This window comes from Haliotis cracherodii, unplaced genomic scaffold (assembly GCF_022045235.1).
Source record: "Haliotis cracherodii isolate W230 unplaced genomic scaffold, xgHalCrac1.p SCAF_7, whole genome shotgun sequence".
Lineage (NCBI taxonomy): Eukaryota > Metazoa > Mollusca > Gastropoda > Lepetellida > Haliotidae > Haliotis > Haliotis cracherodii.
In genome coordinates, this window is record NW_027266330.1 from 56,421,929 (window position 1) to 56,445,156 (window position 23,228).

The 23,228-nt window shown below is 40.3% G+C and overlaps 1 protein-coding gene across 2 annotated transcripts in view; it reads left to right on the forward strand.

Annotated features, from left to right (window-relative positions):
• The window catches only part of LOC139447439 (protein ECT2-like), a 56,454-nt gene extending 35,464 nt beyond the window's left edge, over window positions 1-20,990 (forward strand). For both annotated transcript variants that reach the window (XM_071228785.1, XM_071228786.1), the window contains 16 exons: window positions 786-901; window positions 3,478-3,540; window positions 11,314-11,521; window positions 11,992-12,131; window positions 12,387-12,575; window positions 12,752-12,862; window positions 13,223-13,319; window positions 13,746-13,827; window positions 14,053-14,251; window positions 14,707-14,845; window positions 15,744-15,898; window positions 16,390-16,472; window positions 16,998-17,163; window positions 17,322-17,396; window positions 17,968-18,076; window positions 20,834-20,990. In XM_071228785.1, the coding sequence (XP_071084886.1) occupies window positions 786-901; window positions 3,478-3,540; window positions 11,314-11,521; window positions 11,992-12,131; window positions 12,387-12,575; window positions 12,752-12,862; window positions 13,223-13,319; window positions 13,746-13,827; window positions 14,053-14,251; window positions 14,707-14,845; window positions 15,744-15,898; window positions 16,390-16,472; window positions 16,998-17,163; window positions 17,322-17,396; window positions 17,968-18,066 (1,922 nt within the window). In that variant the 3' untranslated portion in view covers window positions 18,067-18,076; window positions 20,834-20,990. The remainder of the gene's footprint in view (window positions 1-785; window positions 902-3,477; window positions 3,541-11,313; window positions 11,522-11,991; window positions 12,132-12,386; window positions 12,576-12,751; window positions 12,863-13,222; window positions 13,320-13,745; window positions 13,828-14,052; window positions 14,252-14,706; window positions 14,846-15,743; window positions 15,899-16,389; window positions 16,473-16,997; window positions 17,164-17,321; window positions 17,397-17,967; window positions 18,077-20,833) is intronic.
• The last annotated feature ends 2,238 nt before the right edge of the window (window positions 20,991-23,228 follow it).

Sequence of the window (23,228 nt, forward strand, 5' to 3'; positions counted from 1 at the left end):
GAACAGGTGTAGGCAATGTGCTGTGATGCTGAAGGCTGTGAACAGGTGTAGGCAATGTGCTGTGATGCTGACAGCTGTGAACAGGTGTAGGCAATGTGCTGTGATGCTGAAGGCAGTGAACAGGTGTAGGCAATGTGCTGTGATGCTGAAGGAAGGAACAGTTGTAGGCATGGTGCTGTGAAACTGAAGGTAGTGAACAGGTGTAGGCATGGCACTGTGATTCTGAAGGCTGTGAACAAGTGTAGGCATGGTGCTGTGATTCTGAAGGCTGTGAACAGTTGTAGGCATGACACTGTGATTCTGAAGGCTGTGAACAGGTGTAGGCATGACACTGTGATTCTGAAGGCAGTAAACAGGTGTAGGCAATGTGCTGTGATGCTGAAGGCAGTGAACAGTTGTAGGCATGGTGCTGTGAAACTGAAGGCAGTGAACATGTGTAGGCATGGCACTGTGATTCTGAAGGCTGTGAACAAGTGTAGGCATGGTGCTGTGATTCTGAAGGCCGTGAACAGTTGTAGGCATGACACAGTGATTCTGAAGGCTGTGAACAGGTGTAGGCATGACACTGTGATTCCGAAGGCCGTGAACAGATGTAGGCATGGTGCTGTGATTCTGAAGGCAGTGAACATAGAGTCAAGACTGCAGTTTACTGGATGCAGGTCTCACAGTCCACGTCAGTTCATAGTTGTACGGATTTCTCCATGGTATTTTTAGCTATTGCAGTACAAAACAGATAAACTGTCCCGAATGTTGCCTCTATTTCACAGTGGAACTTTGTTTTGCAGGGGGCACATATGCGGCGCTGGGCAGTGATGAAGCCACACACCTGGTTGTGGACGACCATGCCGTCAAGGAAGTCCCCATGGATGTCACACTACCTCTACATATTGTCAGAGGGGAGGTAAGCTGGCATTGTCTGTTGTGTTGTCTGAAATACATTTGTTTACCTGCTGTGGATGAAGATACATCAGTTCCAAGGGAGGGGTCCAAAACATCAAAATCCTCCCGCAGATAATTTTACTGCCAACAAAAGAATACATTTGATTCACTCTAGCTCTCCCCCCTCTCCTCTCACGACTTCCATTCTGGACTATGCTTTGAAAAAGATTTATTCAAAATTTGAAAACTCAACAAAAGAAAATTCTGGTATGTCTAAAAGATGGCTGATATTGTATGGCAGTACTTCTCCATCTTCCAGAGGCAAGAGAGTAAACTGACTATACTGACTATAAAAGTCGAGTTTCCACCCTTGCCGAACTAGGCTGGTATTATGGAGTTACATTTTGGCGGGACTAACAACCCTATGCATAGTCCAATCATGCAGATTTCGGTCAGTTGCAGGATTTGCAAAGCATGTGCACCGCCAACTCGTTGTCAGCAGATATTTTCCAAATCTTTTCATGTTTTTAATCAAGGTATTCACGTGATTTGATGCATTTCGCGATGTAAGACCCGTTTTATCACAATATAGATCTTGATTATTGATCAGATCGTCCTGACTCTGCGCCACCATTTTGTGTGAAGCAAACGCAAGTTATACGTGAGGTGGCATCTGATTGGTCCTTAGGAGAGGCTCAGAAGGGACATAAATGGTAATAGCCACTGGTGGGGCTACGATCGAGCCCAGTAATTCCAGACTAGTTCGGCAAGGGTGGAAACTGGACTTTTAAAGTCAGTTAATTCTCTTGCCTCGGGAAGATGGTACTTCCCATGGACTATGGAAAATATCTTCCATTTCAATTGCTTATACCATTGTAGAGAGTGTTTAACAATGATTTTGACGGAATCAGTTGTAGAGCACTAACTGTTGCTCGGAATACCCAGTGTTAATCTTTTTGAGGATGCATGATTAGAAAACACATTCCGACTGTCACTTTCCCGATCTGGTAAGCAATGCTCTGATTGGTCGCATGAAAGGTCGTTTGACGTGACCCATTAAAGGATGTCCTCAAACCTTTGTTTAGCAGTAGCGAGAACTAAGATCTGATTTTAATGAGATTGCATTAAACCCAACTCTCCCTCACTGTACTGCTGTAACAATAACCCTGTAACAGAGACACTACTGTACTACTACTGCTGTCACTGTAACACTGTAACACTGAAACACTGAAACACAGACTATATTGTGGTTGTGCCAATCTGTGGCTAGGTGTTGTCTGATGTCTGGTGTAACTTTGTTCCTGGTGATCTGTTGTTATTGTGTATTGTTATGTATAGTAATATGTTATGTATAGTCATATCTTATGTATAGTGGGGGCACAGGTGGCCTAGTCGTCTGAGGCGCTGCTATTTCCTGTGCAGAGTTGCGTTCCTTGGGCACGCCAGAAACCTATGATTGTGGGTTCGAATCCTGGTTCGCCCCGATTATGTTTCTAGGTTTGTCAGCACCATACCCGTGCTCGTGGGTTTCACCGAAGTGGCAAACGTCTGTGACTTGCATCACTTCGGGCTTTCTTCCCACATTAAGCTGACACGCTGTGATATGACTGGAATACTGTTAAAAGCGGCGTTAAACCCAACTCACTCACTCATATTTATGGTTACATACTTGTTTTAAATACAACTCTGTGATATCCAGTTCCTGTCCATTGTTGACAGGTTTCATCTAGATAGTCTAAATGTGTATACAGTCAAACACTGTTGTGTCAAACTTTGATGTGTTGAACCTCGTCTCGAAGGAAAAGCTTGGTCCCTGGGTATTCCTTTGTAGTTCATGATCTTTGGTTGTGTTTAAACCTCAGATAACTCGAAGTTTTTATTTAGGTCCCTTCGACCTCGACACAATTGTGTTTGACTGTATTATTAATGTATAACTTGTCCCAGTCACCACATGGCTGAAATAAAGTTGTTGTGCAAGGATAGACACGGCTACTGGTATGTTAGTCCAAGACAAGTGAAAATCTAATGGGACCAGTCAGATATGAACAACGATATCTACCCCTGATGTGACTTTAAGTTTTGTCACTCACTCACTCACACACCCAACCACCCACCCACACCAACCCTCTCACTCACACCAACCCACTCACTCACTCACTCACTCACAAACCCACTCACTCACTCACTCACTCACCCAGAAACTCACTCACAAACTCACTCACCCACCCACTCACTCACTCACTCACACCAACCCACTCACTCATTCACTCACTCACTCACTCACTCACTCACAAACCCGCTCACTCACTCACTCACCCAGAAACTCACTCACAAACTCACTCACCCACTCACCCACCCACCCACTCACTCACTCACTCACTCACTCACCTGTAAACCCACCCACTCACCCACAACCCCACTCACTCACAAACCCACTCACTCACTCATTCACTCACCGACAAACTCACTCACTCACTCACTCACAAACCCACCCACCCACAAACAAACCCACTCACTCACTCACTCTCACTCACTCACTCACTCACTCACCCAACCAACCACTCACTCACTCACTCACTCACTCACTCTATGTTTCAGTGGTTTTGGGGGTGCATCCAGATGGAGGCGTGTGCGGACGAGGACATCTACACTTTCCACAAGGTAACATCCTTGCTCTCATTTCCCTGCTTAGTCACGTCCTTCACATCATTCTACTCAGGCCATATCTAGGTGACCCTTGTCTCGTGAAGAGCAACACACGACAGCTCATGACTCTATCTCATCATTGTGTAAGCTTACATGTCTTTATTTATATATATGCGACTATATAAGAAACATGCTACATTCGTGCCTTATGAGTTGTCCCAGAATGTATTTTTAACAGAAAATTGACTTCAAATGAACCCTCACCTGTATTTTATTTTTTTCCATATTTTGGAATATTTTGAGAAAAGGCCCACATTTTCAAAGACAATGGGGCATTTTAACATTGTGCTGTATGGGCAAGTGTGGGTGTACCTCTGGAATATTTGAAATGTTCACATTAATGGCCCATGTCAGAAAGTTCCTAGAGTGAACCCTGGATGGTACTTGTTGTTACCCTGCCTGGTGCTTGGCATCGAGGGGATAAGACAAGTTTAACAAAGACTTGTCGGCTCGGGGTCAGTATATTGTGCCTGAGTGGTATCTCAGTAGACTGGTGTCAAAGAGTGTCTGTTCCCTTGGTGGCATTGTTCCTCAGTACTATTTTTCTCCATAGTGATTATTCCAATGGAACAGTTTTTACTGGGGATATTTTTTCACAGTCCATTTACACTGGCAGTATTTGTTCTGGGTAGAACTAAGTCTAGGTGGAACTGATCATTGTTGTCACTTGCACTGTAAAACTGGCATAACTCCGGACGAGTACAATCAGCCATACTAATTAGTGAATACACACTGTTTGTTTGTTTGTTTGTTTGTTTGTTTGTTTGTTTGTTTGTTTGTTTGTTTGTTTGTTTGTTTGTTTGTTGTTTAACACCGCACTCAGAAATATAACAGCAATATGACAGCAGGCTGTAAAAAATTGAATCCGGACAGGCAATCCAGTGATTGACATCATGAGCATCGATCTGCACAATTGGGATGCGATGACATGCATCAACCAAGTCAGTGAGCCTGACCACTCGATCCCATTAGACGAATCTTACGACAAGCATGGGTTGATGAAGACCTATTCTAACCCGGAATCTTCACGGTACGCATTCACATCACCATACAAGTACAATAATCTTGAATGCAACATTATACCTCCCTCACCTCAAACACAGGATGGGGGCACGGGTGGCCCAGTCGTCTAAGGCGCCGTGATACAGATCGCCATCATATGGCTGTAATATTCCTGAGTGTGGCGTTAAACAACAAACAAACAAACAAACAAACACTTACATTTAGCTACACTGACTAAATGATGATTGCATGCCATTGTACCCTGGTAGCTAGAATGGGTGCTCACGATATTGATCACTGGATTGTCTGGTAGAGACTCGAATATTTACAGACAGCCGTCATATAGCTGGAATATTGCTGAGTGCGGCGTTAAACAACAAACAAATAAACAAACTAACATGTACAGTTACACAACAAGTCTGTTGTGGCTATACCCTCACTCAGGGATGGAAATGTTGTGGGGTCCTTGTGTCCTCGAGATTATTCCTGCAGTTTTGGAATCCCCCTAAATCTGCATCTTTTATCATTGGAGTTATGACAAGGACCCCTAGACTTTCATGCACAATTTGAACACTGCTTTACGCTTCGTCCACTTACCCCTTGTAGGGAGTCTGTTGTTATGTTCAGGGGGCACTGGTGGCCCAGTCGTGTAAGGCGCCACGATTCTCTGTGCAGAGTTATGTCCCTTGGGCACACCAGAAACCTATGATAGTGGGTTCGAATCCGATTATGGTTCCAGGTTTGTCAGCACCATACCCGTGCACGTGGGTTTCACCGAAGTGGTAAACGTCTGAGACCTGCATCACTTAGGGCTTTCCTCCCACATTAAGCTGACACGCCGTGATATAACTGGAATAAAGTTAAAAGCGGCGTTACACCCAACTCACTCACTCACTCACTCACTCACTCACTCACTCACTCACTGTTATGTTCAATAACTTTTTGTATGATTTGTAGTTGTATCTTTATTTTTTCACAATCTATCAAAGAACAATCACACCAATTAACATGTTTCCTTTCTTGTGTAGAACCTAAACAATTTTTTTCAGTGTTATATTTTATGGAGGTTACTTGGGTTTGTTAGGACATTTAATCACAGAGACTCCCATAAGCTATGCTTTATCATTAAGTCAGGAACAACACGGACAATCAGCTATGTTGCTGTCACGTTTCAATATAGATAGTTATGACTGAACACTGTTGGTCTACAAGCTATAGTGTATCATCTACGTTGCTGTCACGTTTCAGTATAGATAGTGATCACCGGCTAGGACTAAACGCTGTTGGTCTACAAGCTATAGTGTATCATCTACGTTGCTGTCACGTTTCAATATAGATAGTGATCACCGGCTAGGACTTAACACTGTTAGTTGAGACAGTACAGACACAGCTTCCTGTGGTCAGAACTCAGTGGGTGGTCAACCACTGATGGTCAGGACCAGAGATCAAACCAGGTCTCGTTGTAACCACATTGTTTAGCATGTCCAACCTAATTATTTACACAAACTGTTTCACGTCTACATCAGTACAAAGCAACAAGTCATCCTATGTTTTGCATGTCTGCACACTAGCTATCCACGTTTGATGATTCTACAGAAAGTTTCGCATAATCACAATCTTCTAGTCACTGTATGCAAATATTCTCGTTTAATGTCAATGTGGGTTGTTTAATTGTAAACAAGATTAATCATTCCGGCCACCAACCCTGGTCAATTTCTCAAATCAGGGCTCATAATTGCAATTAGAAAAAATAATTTTCATAAAGATTTGACCCTGTAAACAAGATGATAAGACTTTTCACAGATTTTTAATTTTTTATCTTTGATGTTGTTTGTTTAATTAATTAATCCTTATTGTCCCTCGTTAACCCGCCCTGACTGTAACAGATTGTGGCCAAGCTTGAGAGTCTGACAGCCTAACGAGTTGGTTTGTTGACGAGAGTGGATGGCTGTTTCAACAAATCACTTCAGAAAACACCACTTACCCCCAGATTTAGTAAACACTGGCCACATTAACATAGGTGCCAACATTCATGTTGGTGTAAGGAGGGGATCCGGGATTGTACAGAGTGTTTGTGTCCCTATTGTCTCCCTCCCCGGGGAGAGGGCACAAAACCTCCGGGGCTACCAGCTGTGGTCAGTCTAACCCCTTGTCTCAAGTCCTACACATTATCTGTACATAGATGCTTGTCTTGCCATTCTGTACATACCTCCCTGGATTACAAGTGCTTGAGTAGTGTGAAGTCTACAACCCTTTGGATTTCCCCGGTGTATATGAGTGTATATACTACACCTAGTGCTGTTCCTACTGTAGATATTTATTAGTGCTATAGTCAATCATGATTCTCCTGGCATGCAGTCCGTGTGTTTATTTCAACCAGGTAAATATCCTTGTAGCCGATATTGAGTAGTTTTTACATGTTTTTCAACTTCCCCTTGTTTACTTGACAATTTTAGTCTTCTAAACTTATTACTATGCATCCTAGACAGTATTTTTAAGTGATGTTTAAAATACTGTAACAATGAAGACAGTTAAAATTGACATTGATTTCATCTTTTATTACTCTGCATCGTAGACAGTATTTTTAAGTGATGTTTAAAATACTGTAACAATGAAGACAGTTAAAATTGACATTGATTTCATCTTTTATTACTCTGCATCCTAGACAGTATTTTTAAGTGATGTTTAAAATACTGTAACAATGATGACAGTTAAATTGACATTGATTTCATCTTTTTGTTTCAATGTCTTCATCTTCATCTGTGTTTGAAGTTAAGGATGACAGAGGGTCCTTGTTTCTGTGTGAAATTAGGATGTCCTTTTGCTATAACACTTGAAACTAGGGACCCCCTAAGTCTTCTATTTTTAACAATAGGCTTGTTTATCTTAGCGTGACTATTGAATTTTTCCTTAATTTTAACCAGTTTGTGAAATAAGTGCTTGCTCAGTCGTCTGTTTTCTCTGGCTAGTGAAAATATCAAGGTAGTCCGACTGGCTACCCTTATATTCTATCTAGTTACCTTTAATATTAAACCTTCCTCCCCCAACTCAGAAAGAAATGGTCACTTGAAAAGGGTTTCTAAAAACAATATGACTTGTTATAAAGCTGTCATACCTCACTAACTAAAGAAAACTCTCGAGCTGTGCTCAAAAGCATCATATTGTTGTAAGTGTGTGTGTTTCCAGCGGCTATCTCTCTTTGAAATTATTTGATATTGACTCAGATCTAATCTTGTTGAAACTTGAAATAATGTTTCTCTGCTTCCAGATTTCTCCCTGTATTTTTTTAGGGTTAATAAAAGGCTAATTAAATTTGAAATTGGCTGGTAAAACATTAGAGAGCCCAGATGGCTCGTGCTGTTGAAATATTATTTCACACACTAATTTGAATACTCTTGTCATAACCCACATGTTATAAATGATTTAAGGGTTCTAAGGGTTAAATTCTTATAGCAGAAAATCTAGGGACTCAATGCAACTTCTATCACTGTCAGAAAAATAATAATCTATGTTATCAGTGTTGATCTTAATAACCTTTCTCTCACACTACCAGAAAACGAAACCAGGTCTTAGATTTAAGGAAAGTCGTAGATGACAAGTCTTGCAAGTGTACGTCATGTGAGTTTCCTCAGAAGTTCATATGATGGGAGACACTTCCTTGTTTAGTAGCTTACTGTAGGGAAATAATTGTGTGAATCTTCATATTGCCCACTGACAGTTGTGTATTGCAGCCAGTGATTGACACTTGTCAGCCTGTGCATCTCCTGCGCCAGTACACAAGCAGGTGCTTGTTGATTGTGTCACTTTCCACCTGTCAATCAAACCACCTTTGACAGTATCTCCCCATATCATCACTGGAGTTGAGAATCTCAGAGTGCTAATTGATTTGATCACCATCAGTGTGTCAGTGGCTGTTTGGACTAATGTACTTATTGGATATTTCCCCGTCCTGTTTATTGCTTGTGGCTGTGAGTACATTGATGATTGGTGCTGATTGAGAAAACTTGCAAATCATAAATTATTTCGTGGGCTGTCATTGAATAGTTGTAATTACATCTTTTTCATATAGACAAAAAAATATCAATTTTGATATTACTAATCTGTTCATTAATATATCAGCTCCACTGAACAGCTAAAAGTTGGATATTAAGTGCTACATAAGTTGTTGTTATTATTAAAATGGGATTTTGTGAATAATGTAGAAAAAACATATTTGTTTATTGTGAGGTACAAGTCTATGTTAGGCTTGTTCTCATTCCTTGCTTTGTCACGTCCTGTCACTGAGATCATTCTATTGGCAACTCATTTCCGAGAATATGTTGATTTCAGTCATGAATCAGACCTTGCTTACGGTTCTAATAAGCTGTGCCTGTATTTGTACATAGTCAGAGGTACTTTCTCACGAGCTGGCTTCATAGCTGTATTGAGGATAGTTCCTGTTTGTTGGTGAGATCATATCTATTCAAAACGTTATTGTTTTCTCAGTGTTTCTCTGTAATAGAGAACTGCCATGCGGAGGGGTGTAATTTGTTCTGACATCTTAGAAAAGGGTATTTCTTTATGGTATTGAACTCTGATTTTATAATTGTTTAATTGAAGTTTTAAATAGTTTTCTCAGTTTAATTGAAGTTTGATTTCATCGTAATGTCATGAATGAAAATGCATTACTTTGTCTCTTCACATACTTTTTATCGATCAACCACAAGTTACATACATTTCTCATGACATCTTACACTTTGTATTTTCTAACTTATATCAGGTCAGACCTAATTAATTTTTTATTTATGTTATTAAGTCAGTTTTCAGGAAGCAAAATTAAAAAAAGATTAAAATGTTGACAGGTTCATTTGAGGTTAATTCCCTTAAGAATGCTTGTTTTGAAGATACAAATACAATCAGGAAGATGTTCAAACTTGGCATATTTTGGCATAATTCCAACATTAAATTAATGTATTTTCTATTTTTGTACTTTATACAAAGTGTAGCAAGGTGTATTTCCAGAACAAGAAGGAAACGTTCATCCTGTTGCAAAAACTACAAACCCTAACTTAATAACAAACACATTTACAATATAGAAATTGTAGCACATAGAAATTAGTTATGAAGATATGTTTCTATTTCTTAAAATTATTTTCTTCAACACTAAGAATAGTACAAGGTTTACTATTGTGAAGCAGATTTTGAAATGTAATCCTCAGTTGCTTCAAATTATTTCTTATATTTTTCCTGTTCTAAATAAATTTTATTAGTACTTACATTTTCCCGCCTACCAATATCTACACATGTCTGGCTGGCCAAAAGCACCAGTAGTTGCTGTGTAGGCCTTGTCTTTGATCGGAGAGTCTGGACAGTGTCTGGAGTCTGTCCTGTGAATATCTGGGGAAGCAAGAGGTACTTTATGGCCATGTAGGATTGTGTATGTCGTCAGTGACACCAAAGTAGGTGGAGCGTGGAGAGTATTACTTAGGAGCTACCTACCCTGGAGGCAGATCAGCGGGATCGTTAGTCCTCCACTGTAGCAGCCTGGTGCTAGACACACCTGTACAGAGACCTACCTGTGGGGAAACTCACCTGTGCATAGACTTACCTGTATAGAGACTCACCTGTGCATAGACTTACCTGTATAGAGACTCACCTGTGCATAGACTTACCTGTATAGAGAATCACCTGTTGATGGACCCAGGAAGTTGGATGTGTGAAGAACTGTGCTGTTATCCTGTAGAGATAGAACTGTAGAAGTCTCAAGAGTTACACCTGTCAGACTTACCTGTATTGAACTTACCTGTAGAGGGACTCGTCTTTGTAGAATCACTTTGTGATAGACCCAGGAAGTTGGATGTGTGAAGAACTGTGCTTTTATCCTGTATAGATAGAACTGTAGAAGTCTCAAGAGTTACACCTGTCAGAATTACCTGTATAGAACTCACCTGTAGAGAACTCGTCTGTAGAATCACCTGTTGATCGACCCAGGAAGTTGGATGTGTGAAGAACTGTGTTGTTCTTAATAGTTGCACCTGTATGGAAACTTAGAGACGTCAGAAGTCGATTATGTGAAGAACTGTATTAAGCTCATGAGAATGGATGTGTGAAATCTTGTGTACATTTTGTCACATTTTCTCTATATTGTGTCTGCTCTAAAACACCTGTTACTTTTGATCGTTTTACCTGTACAGGTGTAGTAGGGAGGCACATCCACACACCTGTCTAGTTACACCTGTGATTAAATTTACCTGTGGAAGTCATCATGAGGGTTTACATCGCCAGGTCGATCTCCTATTCGGAGTTGACTTTGGATCGGCGCTCCCCTAAACATGTACATGCAACTAGTAACATTAATCTTTTTCTAATCTTTGTCAAGTATAGGAACTTTTTGTAAATTCTTAAACTTTCAACTTTCAAATTTCTACTAGTCCTTATGAAACAGCGAGAGAAACTAACCATTTTAGTAGGCCTTATTATGATAACATATAGCAAAACCCTTAAAAAGGACAAATTTCTACTGGTCCCTAGGATACCTTACCTATTGGGCAGTTTGGGAAGGACTATAGGACTAGTGCCAATTTCTAACGCTGTGATACCTTACTATTGGGCAGTTAGGCAAGGACTACAGGACTAGGGCCAATTTCTAACGCTGACCATATTGCTTGAGTATTGTTTTATGCAGTGTAGAACCAGGCCAGGTAGTTGTAAGTGTGTCCCCACTAAGATGGGATGCTCGTGTTTCAGACGCTGTCCCACAACAAGCACACGTCCAACAGCAGCCTCGGCGGCACCAAGCTGGGGAAGAGGAAGCGGCTGAAGCAGCTGGCCGATGAGGGGGAGGTGGAGTTCCTGGCACAGAAGCGCCGCTCCAGCGATCTTGGTGGGGTGTCCATGAGCCCTAACTCTTTCCTAGACGCCTCCCACACACCCGACAAATCTGACCTCATCTCAGGTACATTGGCATCGCTAAGTTTGTTAATTCTTAAAAAGAGTGGTGGGGTAGCCTAGTGGTTAAAGCGTTCGCTTGTCACGTCAAAGACCCGGGTTTGGTTCCCGACTTGTACCATGTGAAGCCAATTTCTGGTGTCCAGCCGTGAGATTGCTGGAATATTGCTAAAAGTGGCGTAAAACCATAGTCACTCATTCTTTAAAATACCTGAAAATATCCAATCTCATTATGAAGTCAGCAATTCTCAAGACTTAAATATGTATGTGGGTGACACTTAGCTGTGCTTTCCTTAAACCTTGATCTGTGCTAATTCATGTTGATATATTTTGTTCCTGCTGTTTGTTCTTCATGATTGGATTCCTACACAGATGCCCATCACTAGAGGATATCGTAACTCGAGGTTACTTTCAAGTGTCTTCTGTCTGTAGGAGCTTGGTCTTGTCATGTTTTATGATGATCGTTGTTGTTTTCAGATCATAGTGCTGTAGAAAACGGTGAGAACCGATTGCTCCTGTCAACAGGTTCCAGCAAGCCATCACCACGGCAACAGGTGGCAAGAGAACTTTTCCAGACAGAAAGCAACTATGTTGGAATCCTGTCCACGATTATTAATGTGAGTCGACAGAGTTGTCTCCCCTGTACCAAACCATTATTACATTAAAATAGTGTTTAATTCATTGTTTCAACAAAATCTTGTAAAATATGAAAATATTTCTCAAAAGTCAACTGTCACACCTCGAAGACAAAGAAACTGAGATATCAGTTTGTAAATGTATGGTTGCAAAATGTATGGTTGCATTGGCCTCAGTGGCGTAACGTATTATCATTCATCTTTGTATGACTTACCTCATCCACCTCCATGTTGCAGACGTTCAAGACGCAGATCGAGAAGCCTGACCAGTACAATGGACCTCTGCTGTCACCACAGGAGATCAAGATAATCTTCGGCAACATCCCTCCAATCTACGATGCTCACTGCAAGATGAGAGCCAGGCTCCAAGAGATCGTTGAAAACTGGACGGAGGATGTGTACGTGGGAGATGTAATCCTGGACTATGTAAGTTCATAGCTACTGCAGAGCTAGTACATAGATTTTACGACTGATTCGCTTACTTGTTATAAGTCCATGAAGAAGTTGTGTTAATGGTGAACTACAGATTGTTTTACTGACATTGTATGACTGCTTCTTTCAGTTTTGTTTTTTAATATTAATTCTTTGTAATCTTGCTTCAGGCTGATGCTCTCACAAAAGCGTACCCTCCGTATGTCAACTTCTTTGAGGACACGAAGCAGACAATCATCAAATGTGACAAGAACAACCCCAGGTTCCACGCCTTCCTCAAGGTACAAGTCGTTCTGTGTCCCAACTTAAACCCTGGATTCTTGCTTATCTTAACAGCTGACTGCCAGGAAGATCTGGGGTAGAATAGGTCTTCAGCAACCCATGCTTGCCATAAAAGACGACCATTCTTGCCGTAAGAGGCGACTAACGGGTTCGGTTGGTTGATGAGATCGATACTCATGATGTCAATCACTGGATTGTCTTGTCTAGACTTGATTATTTACTGACATTGTCATATAGCTGCAATAGAGATGGGTTCACCATCACATAACATCCATCCATCCATCCATCCATCCATTGTAAGTAACATAGTAGCTGGTGTTTGTCCTGTGTTGTTCAACAAGCACCTGCTTGTGTTGTAGGTGTGCCTGACGCGGCCAGAGTGTGGGAGGCAGACCCTGCAGGAACTGCTCATCAGACCGGTCCAGAGGCTGCCCAGCGTCATCCTCCTCCTCAATGGTAAGACTCCTCACACTGCTTGTAGAGGCTGGGGGTTGTGTGTCGTCGTGATGTGTGTCGTCGTAGTCCGACCCAATCACCAATGTTTTCCAGGTTCAGGCTATGTTTTGCCAGGCTTCAGGAATACAGCTGGAATATTGATGACTGACAAAATAACATTCTCTCACTCACTCCTTGTGCTGATGAGGGTTGTGAGGTAGCCTTGTGGTTCAAGTGTTTGCTTGTCACGGACAGAAGGTCCGGGTTCGATTTCCCCACGGTACAATGTCGGCCCATTTCTGGTGTCCCTGATGTGATATTAGTGGAATATTCTAAAAGCAGTGTAATACACTCACTCACTCACTCCTGTGTCGATAATATTCTGAAGTGGTCTGTCTGTCAGGTTTGATCGAACATATTGAGTCAATGGCGTCCTTGGTTTTGCAGACATCATGAAGAACACCCTTCCCAGGAGTCCTGACTACCGGAAACTGGAGGAGGCAATCGGCAAAGTGAAAGGCATATTGACGTAAGTGGGGCAAGATTAGTTTTTTTTCTCTCTCTTATTTCTATTTAATAACAAAAAATAAAATCCAAATGTTTATAAAAGACAGTTTCAAAGCTGACATCTGTCCCACAATAATTCAGTTGGTTCAGTATAATTACCAATAGTTGGAATCACGCCTTTGTCTATTTTATGATGTTCTATTTAGCATATTTACAATACATAACCGTTTGACGTTTTGGTTTGTAGGCATATCAATGAAGACAAGCGCAAGACCGAGAACCAGGTGGCAATGTTTGACATTATGAAGGACATCGACAACTGCCCCGCCACTCTCCTCTCCTCTCATCGCAGCTTCGTCGACAAGATCGACGTGCTGGAACTGTCCGACACGCTGTCAGGTCGCAGCGACCCTCTCTCAATATTCCTTTTTACAGACAGCATTGAGGTAGGTGTCCTTCGGCTATAGGAGTATCTGTTGTGTAATCTAGGGATTCAGTCTGATGCTACAGTCTCGTTAATCCGACACAGTGATCAGCGTACTCCGTAGTCATCTGCCCGAGAGTACATGGCCCGTGTTTTGATCTGAGACAAGTCGGCTGGTAGCTGCATATTGCAACATCCTCAGAAATAAACTTGCTTAACAATAAACAATTAATGAACAATTATTGTTTGCATCGTTATCTATCGTGTAGTTGTCCGATTTTCGATCACGAACGTTGATACTACTTAATTTTGTTTATCCGACATACTCGTTAATCCGACATAATCACATGCAACCAATCATGTCGCATTAACGGGACTTGACTGTACTATTGAAGCAAACCTCAAAGGTCAAAAGACCTTGGTTTTGAACACTCGCTTTGATTTCTTGTCTTCATTGTATTTTTTCTGTGTTCGCAGATCTGTAAAAGGAGAACCAAAGTGCTAAACTCCTCCAAAAGCCCAGCTGTACATAAGACCCCCCAGAAAGCCTACAAGCATCTGGAGATGATTCCATTGTGCAGCATCAAACGAGTGCTAGATGTCGCCGAGTCCGAGGGTAGGCACAAAACAAACATTAAGAAACCACAGTTATTGATCCAAATATCAGTAATTATATTTGGCTTAAAAAATTAAAGATTTGGTCCTCAGGCAATGGTTTTTGATAATTTAGTGTGGAGGGTGGTGTCTTTTTTTCTTTTCTTTTGGTTGTTCAGACTAGTATGTAACCAAACAAACAGTTGTGTAACCAAATAAACAATTGTGTACAATCAACCTGGGTAAGGGCTCCCTACATAAATGGATTCCTTGGTCAGTAAAATACTTGAATACAGACAGTATTTGACTAGCATTGGACTTGGAATTATTAAAGATTTTTAGTTTTTAAAAAAAAATGGAAATAAAAACAAAACGTGCTGCAAACTTTATGATGATGCGGGCGGTGCCTGAGAACCAAGACTATTTTTTCTTTTAGTCTTTGTAATTTTTTAGAGGGTTGATTATTATTCAACTATGATACTGCTATTTGAAGTGTGATTGTTAGATTATCGATCTGAATGACTTGTATTAATCTGGTTTGCCACAGTACAAATTTTGGAGTGGGCATCACAGGATCATCTTTGGGAGAGGATTTAATCTGGAATGCAAATTATCAAAAATATATGCAAGGAAACTATGTAAAATTAATAGAAATTCTACTGTTCATATAGTTGTCAGCGAAGCTCACAGTTTTAGCCTCCTAGTCCTTAAAGGACAAATTTCTACTAGTCCCTAGGATACCTTAACTATTGGGCAGTTTGGCAAGGACTATAGGACTAGTGCCAATTTCTAACGCTGGTTGTTAAAAATGGTTCGAACTAGCTGGCAAGTTTCTATGCCTCATTTTGATATATCTCGTGGTCCAGTATTATGCTTAGCTATAGTTGAGCAGCTGTTGAATGTTTGCTTGCCTTGTACAGATTGTCAAGGAGCGTTCGGGCTCATCTGTCGGAACAACAAGGAGTTCAAGGAGAAGCTGTACAGCTTCATGTTAGACACGGAGGACGTCTCCAAAACTGACATCCTCACATTGATGTGCAAGAGTCTCGCCAACATCCTTTGCCGCACAGATCATGTAAGTAGAGGTTAACGTAGGGACACCCCCATGGGGATTCTGGGTTAGAACTGCTTATAACTGGTCCCCACCTCCCTATGCGTCGTAAGAGTCGACCAAATGGATCAGGCGGTCAGGTTCGATGATTTGCATGTTATCTGACGCTGACAGCATGGAACGATGCTCGCAATATCGATCACTGGATTGTCTGGTTCAGGCATGATTATTTACAGACCGCCATCATATAGCTGAAATATTGCTTATTTTGGCTTTTAAAAGCCAAGCAAACCATATTGGTAGAGAACATTTAGAAGGGAGGTAACTCTCACATATAAAATGACGTGGCGGTTTGTGATGGGAGTAAATAATTATGGGATGCGATACCTGTAATTCTGATGAACCAAAAATATAAATTTACATTTGTGTTTGTAGCAGTTGCCTGTTATTAGTATATTCATTTTAACCACTTGTAAGACTGTTCAAGCCTATTATTTCAATATTTGATTTTCCAGGAAAACCTGTTGGCCGTGGTCAAAGGAGATGAGCACTGTATAAATACCAAAGATCTGAACAGTCGAATCAGTAAAGCTTTCAAGTAAGTACATCGCTTCATCACAGAATCGGAAACAGTCCAGGGTCGATTTGTACCATTTCCTTTACGAAGTTATTGAGATCAAGTCATTTGATTCTTACCTACACATTACCGTTTCATCAACATTATTGGTTTTGACATCTGATAACAGACTTTTTCACACACAAATTGATACAAGACGATCTCTTATGGCCAAATTTATTTGACATGTTGCCATAAAATAATTCCCCATCTGACGAGATGTTAGACATCTTCTCTGTACAGAATAATGTTGCAACTCTATTTAAGGATGTCCCAAATCTATTTAAGGATGTTGCAACTCTATTAAAGGATGTCCCAACTCTATTTAAGGATGTCCCAACTCTATTTAAGGTTGTCCCAACTCTATTTAAGGATGTTGCAACTCTATTTAAGGATGTCCCAACTCTATTTAAGGATGTCCCAACTCTATTAAAGGATGTCCCAACTCTATTTAAGGATGTTGCAACTGTATCAGTGTTTAACATTCAGTTACCTATTGAATTTCAGGTTTGGAAAGCGTGTCAGTCGAGCGTTTTCTTTCAACAAGACGCCCAGCAAGTTAAAGCGTGCCATCTCTAGTGTGGCCCATGGTTTCAGCAGTCCTTTCGTACGGGACAGCTATGGGCCGGGAGAGTTGAGTGGTCGGCGTTTAGCAAGCACGTTTGATTTAACAGTAAGTGTGATGTCCATCTTTGTTCATCTTCCCGTTCTGTCATCGACAGGTTTCCAGTAACAGTATGGATATGATTTCCATCAGTGTCCAAGTTTTACGATATTGCTGTTTGTATTTGTTTCTGTTTGTTGAACTCATCAATGAATTGTCTGTTTCAGGAGTCCTCGCCTCTAACGACAATGTCACACATAGACAACAGTGATTCGATAAGTCTGGGAGCTTTCTCCCTTCAGGTAAGAAAATCATCAGTGTTGATTCTGTCCTACACAGAGCTCCAGATAACTTTTTGAGCAATTGAGATTTTACTCTAGGGTTTCTATTTTAATTTGGTTATTACATTTTTCATTGGGTAACCAATATTCTTTCACTCATCCATTCATCACACTATTGGCTTTTTCCCAAAGTTAGTGAACAATTTAAGATTTAAGAAAAATAAAATAATGTGTTTGATGTACATAACTGTTCTAAATATATAGGGTTGACTCAGAACATAAATTAGCTCATAATTGTGTTTCGGAAATTAGCTCCTTTGTACGCATGCTGAAAAAGCTTCATTGGGTATTTACGCATTCTGTTTTTATACATTTGAGTTTTTCATTTAATACATGTGTTTCTGTACGCAAGGTAATAGAAAGTAATTGGGTGATGAATATTTTTTTTTTGGGGGGGGGGTATTTTACACAAATACGCAGCTTGTCTGTAGCTCTGTTGAGACCCGTTTGAAATTATTAGACATGAGAAAAGTTTTGGCAGTTTTCTGTTTCTAAGTTCTCTGACCATACTAACGTTGTTTAATCGTTTCAGGAGGAGAGCTCCCCCATACACTTCCCCTCCACACCATCATCGAAGCGACTGACGAAATATACAACGTTAGGGTCCAGTTCAGCAAAGAAATACCTATAATTAATCACAGGTATGTATTTGTCTAACTGTATTACAATAATAAGTAAATAATATAGCCATTTATGAAACGCCAGATTCCATTCAGTGTGAGTGCTCATTGTGAAACATTGTTATTAAAACAGACTTTGGATCAGTTTGCACTCAAATTTCATTCTCAGCTCCATGGGGAGTATACAAGAATACTCCTAACTTGTGGCAACCAGGGTTAGTCCTGTGGGTAGTGTGTTCTGTTGTCATGCAAGTCGGTGCTCTGATTTCTCACATGGCTTTGATCGTGGTGCCCATTTTTGGATATATGGCCCAGGGTAGATAAATAGACTCATGAATTTTCCTCCATTCATAATCTGAAAACCAACTCACTCTGTATGTCCCTGTGGGGATTCCGGGTTAGAAATGGCCGCCAGCAGCCAATGGTACGAGGCGACTAAATATATCTGGTGGTCAGACCTGGGCTGGTTGATTGCATGTCATCATACCCTGATTCTTGCTCTTGATATCAATCACTGGATTGTGTGGTCCACATTATTGACAGACCGCTGGTATATTGCTGAGTGCAGCGTTAAACAACAAACAACCTCTTTGTGAAAGTAAAGACAGATGGCGGGGCCAAGTTAGAGAGGATAAATGACTCTTGGTGACAGGATGATATGACGTTCCCAACTGATACAGCTTTGATGTTGGCAGCTTAATTCACTTCACAAAACATAAAGCTGGATTTCAAAAGTTTCCATGCATCTGCCACCATTATCCTATCCAGAGGCATGGTGATGCTTCAGCTGAAACATCGACTAACACTCATCTAAAAGAATTAAACTGTAAAAGGAAGTCAAAACAGAAGAAGCCAATAATTAATTTGTATCAAAGGAAGTTGAACTGGCATCACTTGATGATGCATGTTTCTGCACAGCGTGTGACGTTGTCTACACCATCATCAAGTTGTTCCCGTGTGATGGACGATGGTAGCATGTAGTCATACTTCGGCCTGCCTCTGAAACCTACTGCCCTAACAGCAGGCATCGTGGAAGTTTGACACAGTTAGGAAGCTTTGTTGCACAGGTGGAAACCTTTCCAACACAGGATAGATTCATTGTTGCAATTGATGAGAAAAAGTAATTCAATTTCAAAATTACAAATATTTTGTCTGTTCACCTGGGTAATATTTTTGAAGTCACTGACTAAACCGGGCATCCATCTTGCATCATTGCCTGCACATTTCTAGTTTTAAAAAATGACGTGTTGATTTGTGCCAAACTTAAGCCTCCTGGGTTTGCTGTGGTCGGCGACAAGAGCTTTTATCGAATAGATACCCTAACGTAACTAGAGTCCCTGCAAGCTAAACTAGTTATAATCCATCAATGTAACAATTAGATATGTTTTTATCTATATTTTGGTCATAATTTTTTTCTCTCATGAATTTGATCATGCGACTCGATTTTAAGAATTAATTAAACTTTGTTTAACTTTATTCTAATTGATTCATGAACTCCAAGTTTATTAATGAATTTTTTTAAATAATGAGATCATATAATCATTTATTTAGTTAGTTAGGGTCAACTGCAGAAAGAAATTTAAACCATACTTATCACATAGGAATTCAGTTAATATTTTGAAAATACCTGTTTTGTGTGAAAATTATACAAGAGCAGTATTCCATTAGGGGTTTGAAATTTTTATTTTTAAAAATATATTTATGGTTTTTTTTACAAAATTCAGGGAATGAACCTTTAAGAAAAACTGCTCCCCTAATTTACATTTGTTGAAATTTTGATCTTCTGGGTATTGATTTTTATTTCATACATTGAAAATTCATATATGATGTTTAAAATTTCAAAAAAATATTTACATAATGCTTTGATCTTAAATGGTTTTAGCAGAAAACCCATCAATAACTAAGTCTCAGTCCTCTCAGTCTCAAAGGAATTTCAGATTAAGTATTAAATCACATATTTTAGGTTTGACGTTGAAAAGCTTCATCTGCCTGCAGTCGAAGTATGCCTGTGCAGAACACAGGATCATATCTGTGCCACGGTCAATTACAGGCCCTCACTGTAGGGGCGCTGGCTCTGCTCCCAACTGATGAATGTCCAACAGTCATGCAATTAACACATCTATGTCACCAGCCCTCCTCTGCCATTACTGGGTCCTTGGGCTCGGGGGAGACACTTCTTGATTGAACTGTCGTTCCGTAATGAGCTGACCTGACTCCTTGGCTTAAGTAGGCCACTTCACAAGAAAATACTGATTTCATTCTGAGATTTGAGAACTTTCGTGGTCCCAATTGCCCATGGTAATTTCTGTGGTTGGTCTGAAAAGCTGGTGTTGGTTCATTATGGGAATATCATCTTGTCATTGTCTCTCTTTGTTGTGGGCTGTTTATGTGGAGAAGAAATATCATACCTACATTGTGTCTGGACAAGGCTGAAGCATCTCTTTGCCTTTCGCTCTCTCACTTTGCTTGCATTCACCAAAGTGGCACACCATGGTACTAATTCAGCCTTTCGTTTGATTATTTTTTTTATTCATTATTGATGTTTCCTTATTAGATTACATGATGTAATTGATAATCATAACTTTATTAAGGATATCATTGCCAGCAATTGAGCCATCAAGTCTTTGGTTTTCTGTAACATGGTTAGACTGGTCTGCACAAGGCAGAGACGCAGACACCTGTCTGACTCTGACAGTAGGATTTAGCTGTGGCTTCCTGTGAACCCTGGCTTCCCTAACTTAATTACAACATTATATAGTTTCTCCATCTTTGTTTCAGACAAGACCTGTCACAAGTTGTAGCAGTAATCAAATCTCCAGCAGATCTTGGTCCCGGTGTGTCAAGTGTTCAGCAGATCTTGGTCCCGGTGTGTCAAGTCACCAGCAGTTCTTGGTCCAGATGTGTCAAGTGTCCAGCAGATCTTGGTCCTGATGTGTCAAGTGTCCAGCAGATCTTGGTCCAGATGTGTCAAGTCACCAGCAGATCCTGGTCCCGATGTGTCAAGTGTCCAGCAGATCTTGGTCCAGATGTGTCAAGTCACCAGCAGATCTTGATACAGATGATGTGTCAAATCAAGAAATCCCCGATCAGCTGGTCCACACACTGACCAGGGTGCTCATTCACAGCATCGATTCCTGATGCCATCCTGATTTCTTGGCTTATTCAGGATTGGAGTTCCTGATGTGATTACCAAAAAAGATCACGCTGATCCGCTAGACCATCTGATAGAGTTAACTGCTTGTGTATTTATTGTAATCGAGTGTGTTCCATATCTGCCAACCGTTACCTGTTTTTTCTCTCCAAATACCAAAATACATAACTAATTAACTTGGCACACATAATATTTCATATCTCATATTTCATTGAGTTTAAAATTTGAGATGTCAAATCAAATGTAGATTGTACAAACATTGATTCTGTGATTGGGTTTATTTGAGCTGAACAGAGTATATATATTTTTGTATGGTGTGTGAGAATGTAAGAGTGTGTGTGTGTAAATATTAGTGGAGTGTATTATATGTACAGAGTATGAGATAGTGGGTCCCGCTATACAACCCAATAGTGCTGCATAGAGGTACATATCCCAGCTGCGTCATCGCATCCATCACACTGATCAAACTTGTCGCATAATATCAGTGAAAACTTCCTCATCACCATTATTTATTATAGCAGAATCATTGAACCATCACTGAATGCTCGGAAAAGTGCCGAGTTGACAGTTTAGCTAAGGCGGAACCAGTTCACCGATGCACAGCTCCTTGTAATTTTAAACAGGAATGTTATTTCCAAAAAATGTTTGACCTGTTTCACTAAATGTTCCACATTCTGATCAACATTCTAGCTTTACTATCTCAGTTTGATGTCTTAAAATGATATGCATATGTGACGTCACTAAACGTTTAGAAAAATCCAACCTTTTTGTCCAGTGTATATTAAGCATATAAATAAAGTAAAATGAAATAGTTTCCTTACCTAAAAAGTGGTGCCATGCCACTAACTATAGAAATATGAAAGATTTAGTGGCCCTTAACTTTTTGTGTGGGGTATAAAAAATGAACAAAAATCACGACATGAAAGAATTATCCAGACCTCGGTGAACTGGTTCCTTATAAGTGTAGTACCTTATATCCAAATAGCCATGCAGTACTGTAGATAGCAGTATCATCTTCACAGTTAAATAGCCAAACCTAGAACGCTTGAGTGAAGTGTTGGTGTAATATGTATTATAGCCTGTGTATAATTGTGTTAGCACCATGTTACGAACGTCATATATCTTCCTAGAACCAGTGTGTACTTGTGTTAACACCAAGTGTATAATCATTCTATCTCCATGTAACCCAGTGTGTGCTAGCATCCCCGACAGTGTTGTAATCAAGTGTTTGTGTCATTACTTGGTCCTCATTCACTGTGCTGACTGGGAGGCCACGTATGCCTGTATTCACTGTGTGTCCATGGTGCTGTTGGAACGGAGAGTTGTCATGGAGACCATTTCTCCGGTTCTGTATGGTATACAGAATAAATGTTGAGTTTTACAATCTATTATTTCTGTGTGTTATTTGTTTGGCTTCAGTAATTTGCATGTTTACAGAGCCTCAGACAAGCTGCATATTTGTGGAAAATACATGAACTCATTACCCTAACCTAATTAATCACTGTGATGAGTGTATGTGACCACTTGGCAGTCCCTGACAAACTCTGCAGTAAAATTATCAAAATTCTGCTGCTAATATTACAAAATTCTGTGGCTATTAATTACAAAATTCTGCAGAAAAAGCATGACCGTTTCCCGCACAAACATTAATACAAACTCATTTCAAGTTTTTAATCTCTTGCATTAAGTTAGTTAGTTAGTTGGTTTGTTGTTTGACGCCGCACTCAGCAATATTCCAGCTATAAGAAGGGGTCTGTAAATAATTGAGTCTGGACCAGACAATCCAGTGATTGATATCATGAGCATCGATCCACGCAGTTGGGATCGATGACATGCATCAACCAAGTCAGCGAGCCTGACCACCCGATCCCGTTAGTCGCCTTTTACGACAAGCATAGTCGTCTTGCATTAAGACATTTCAAGACATAAACTTATGCAAATACATATGCTTAGTGTCTGATATTTACTTATGGTAGATGTTGTTTGTTTGTTTGTTTGTTGTTTAAGCTGAACTCAGCAATA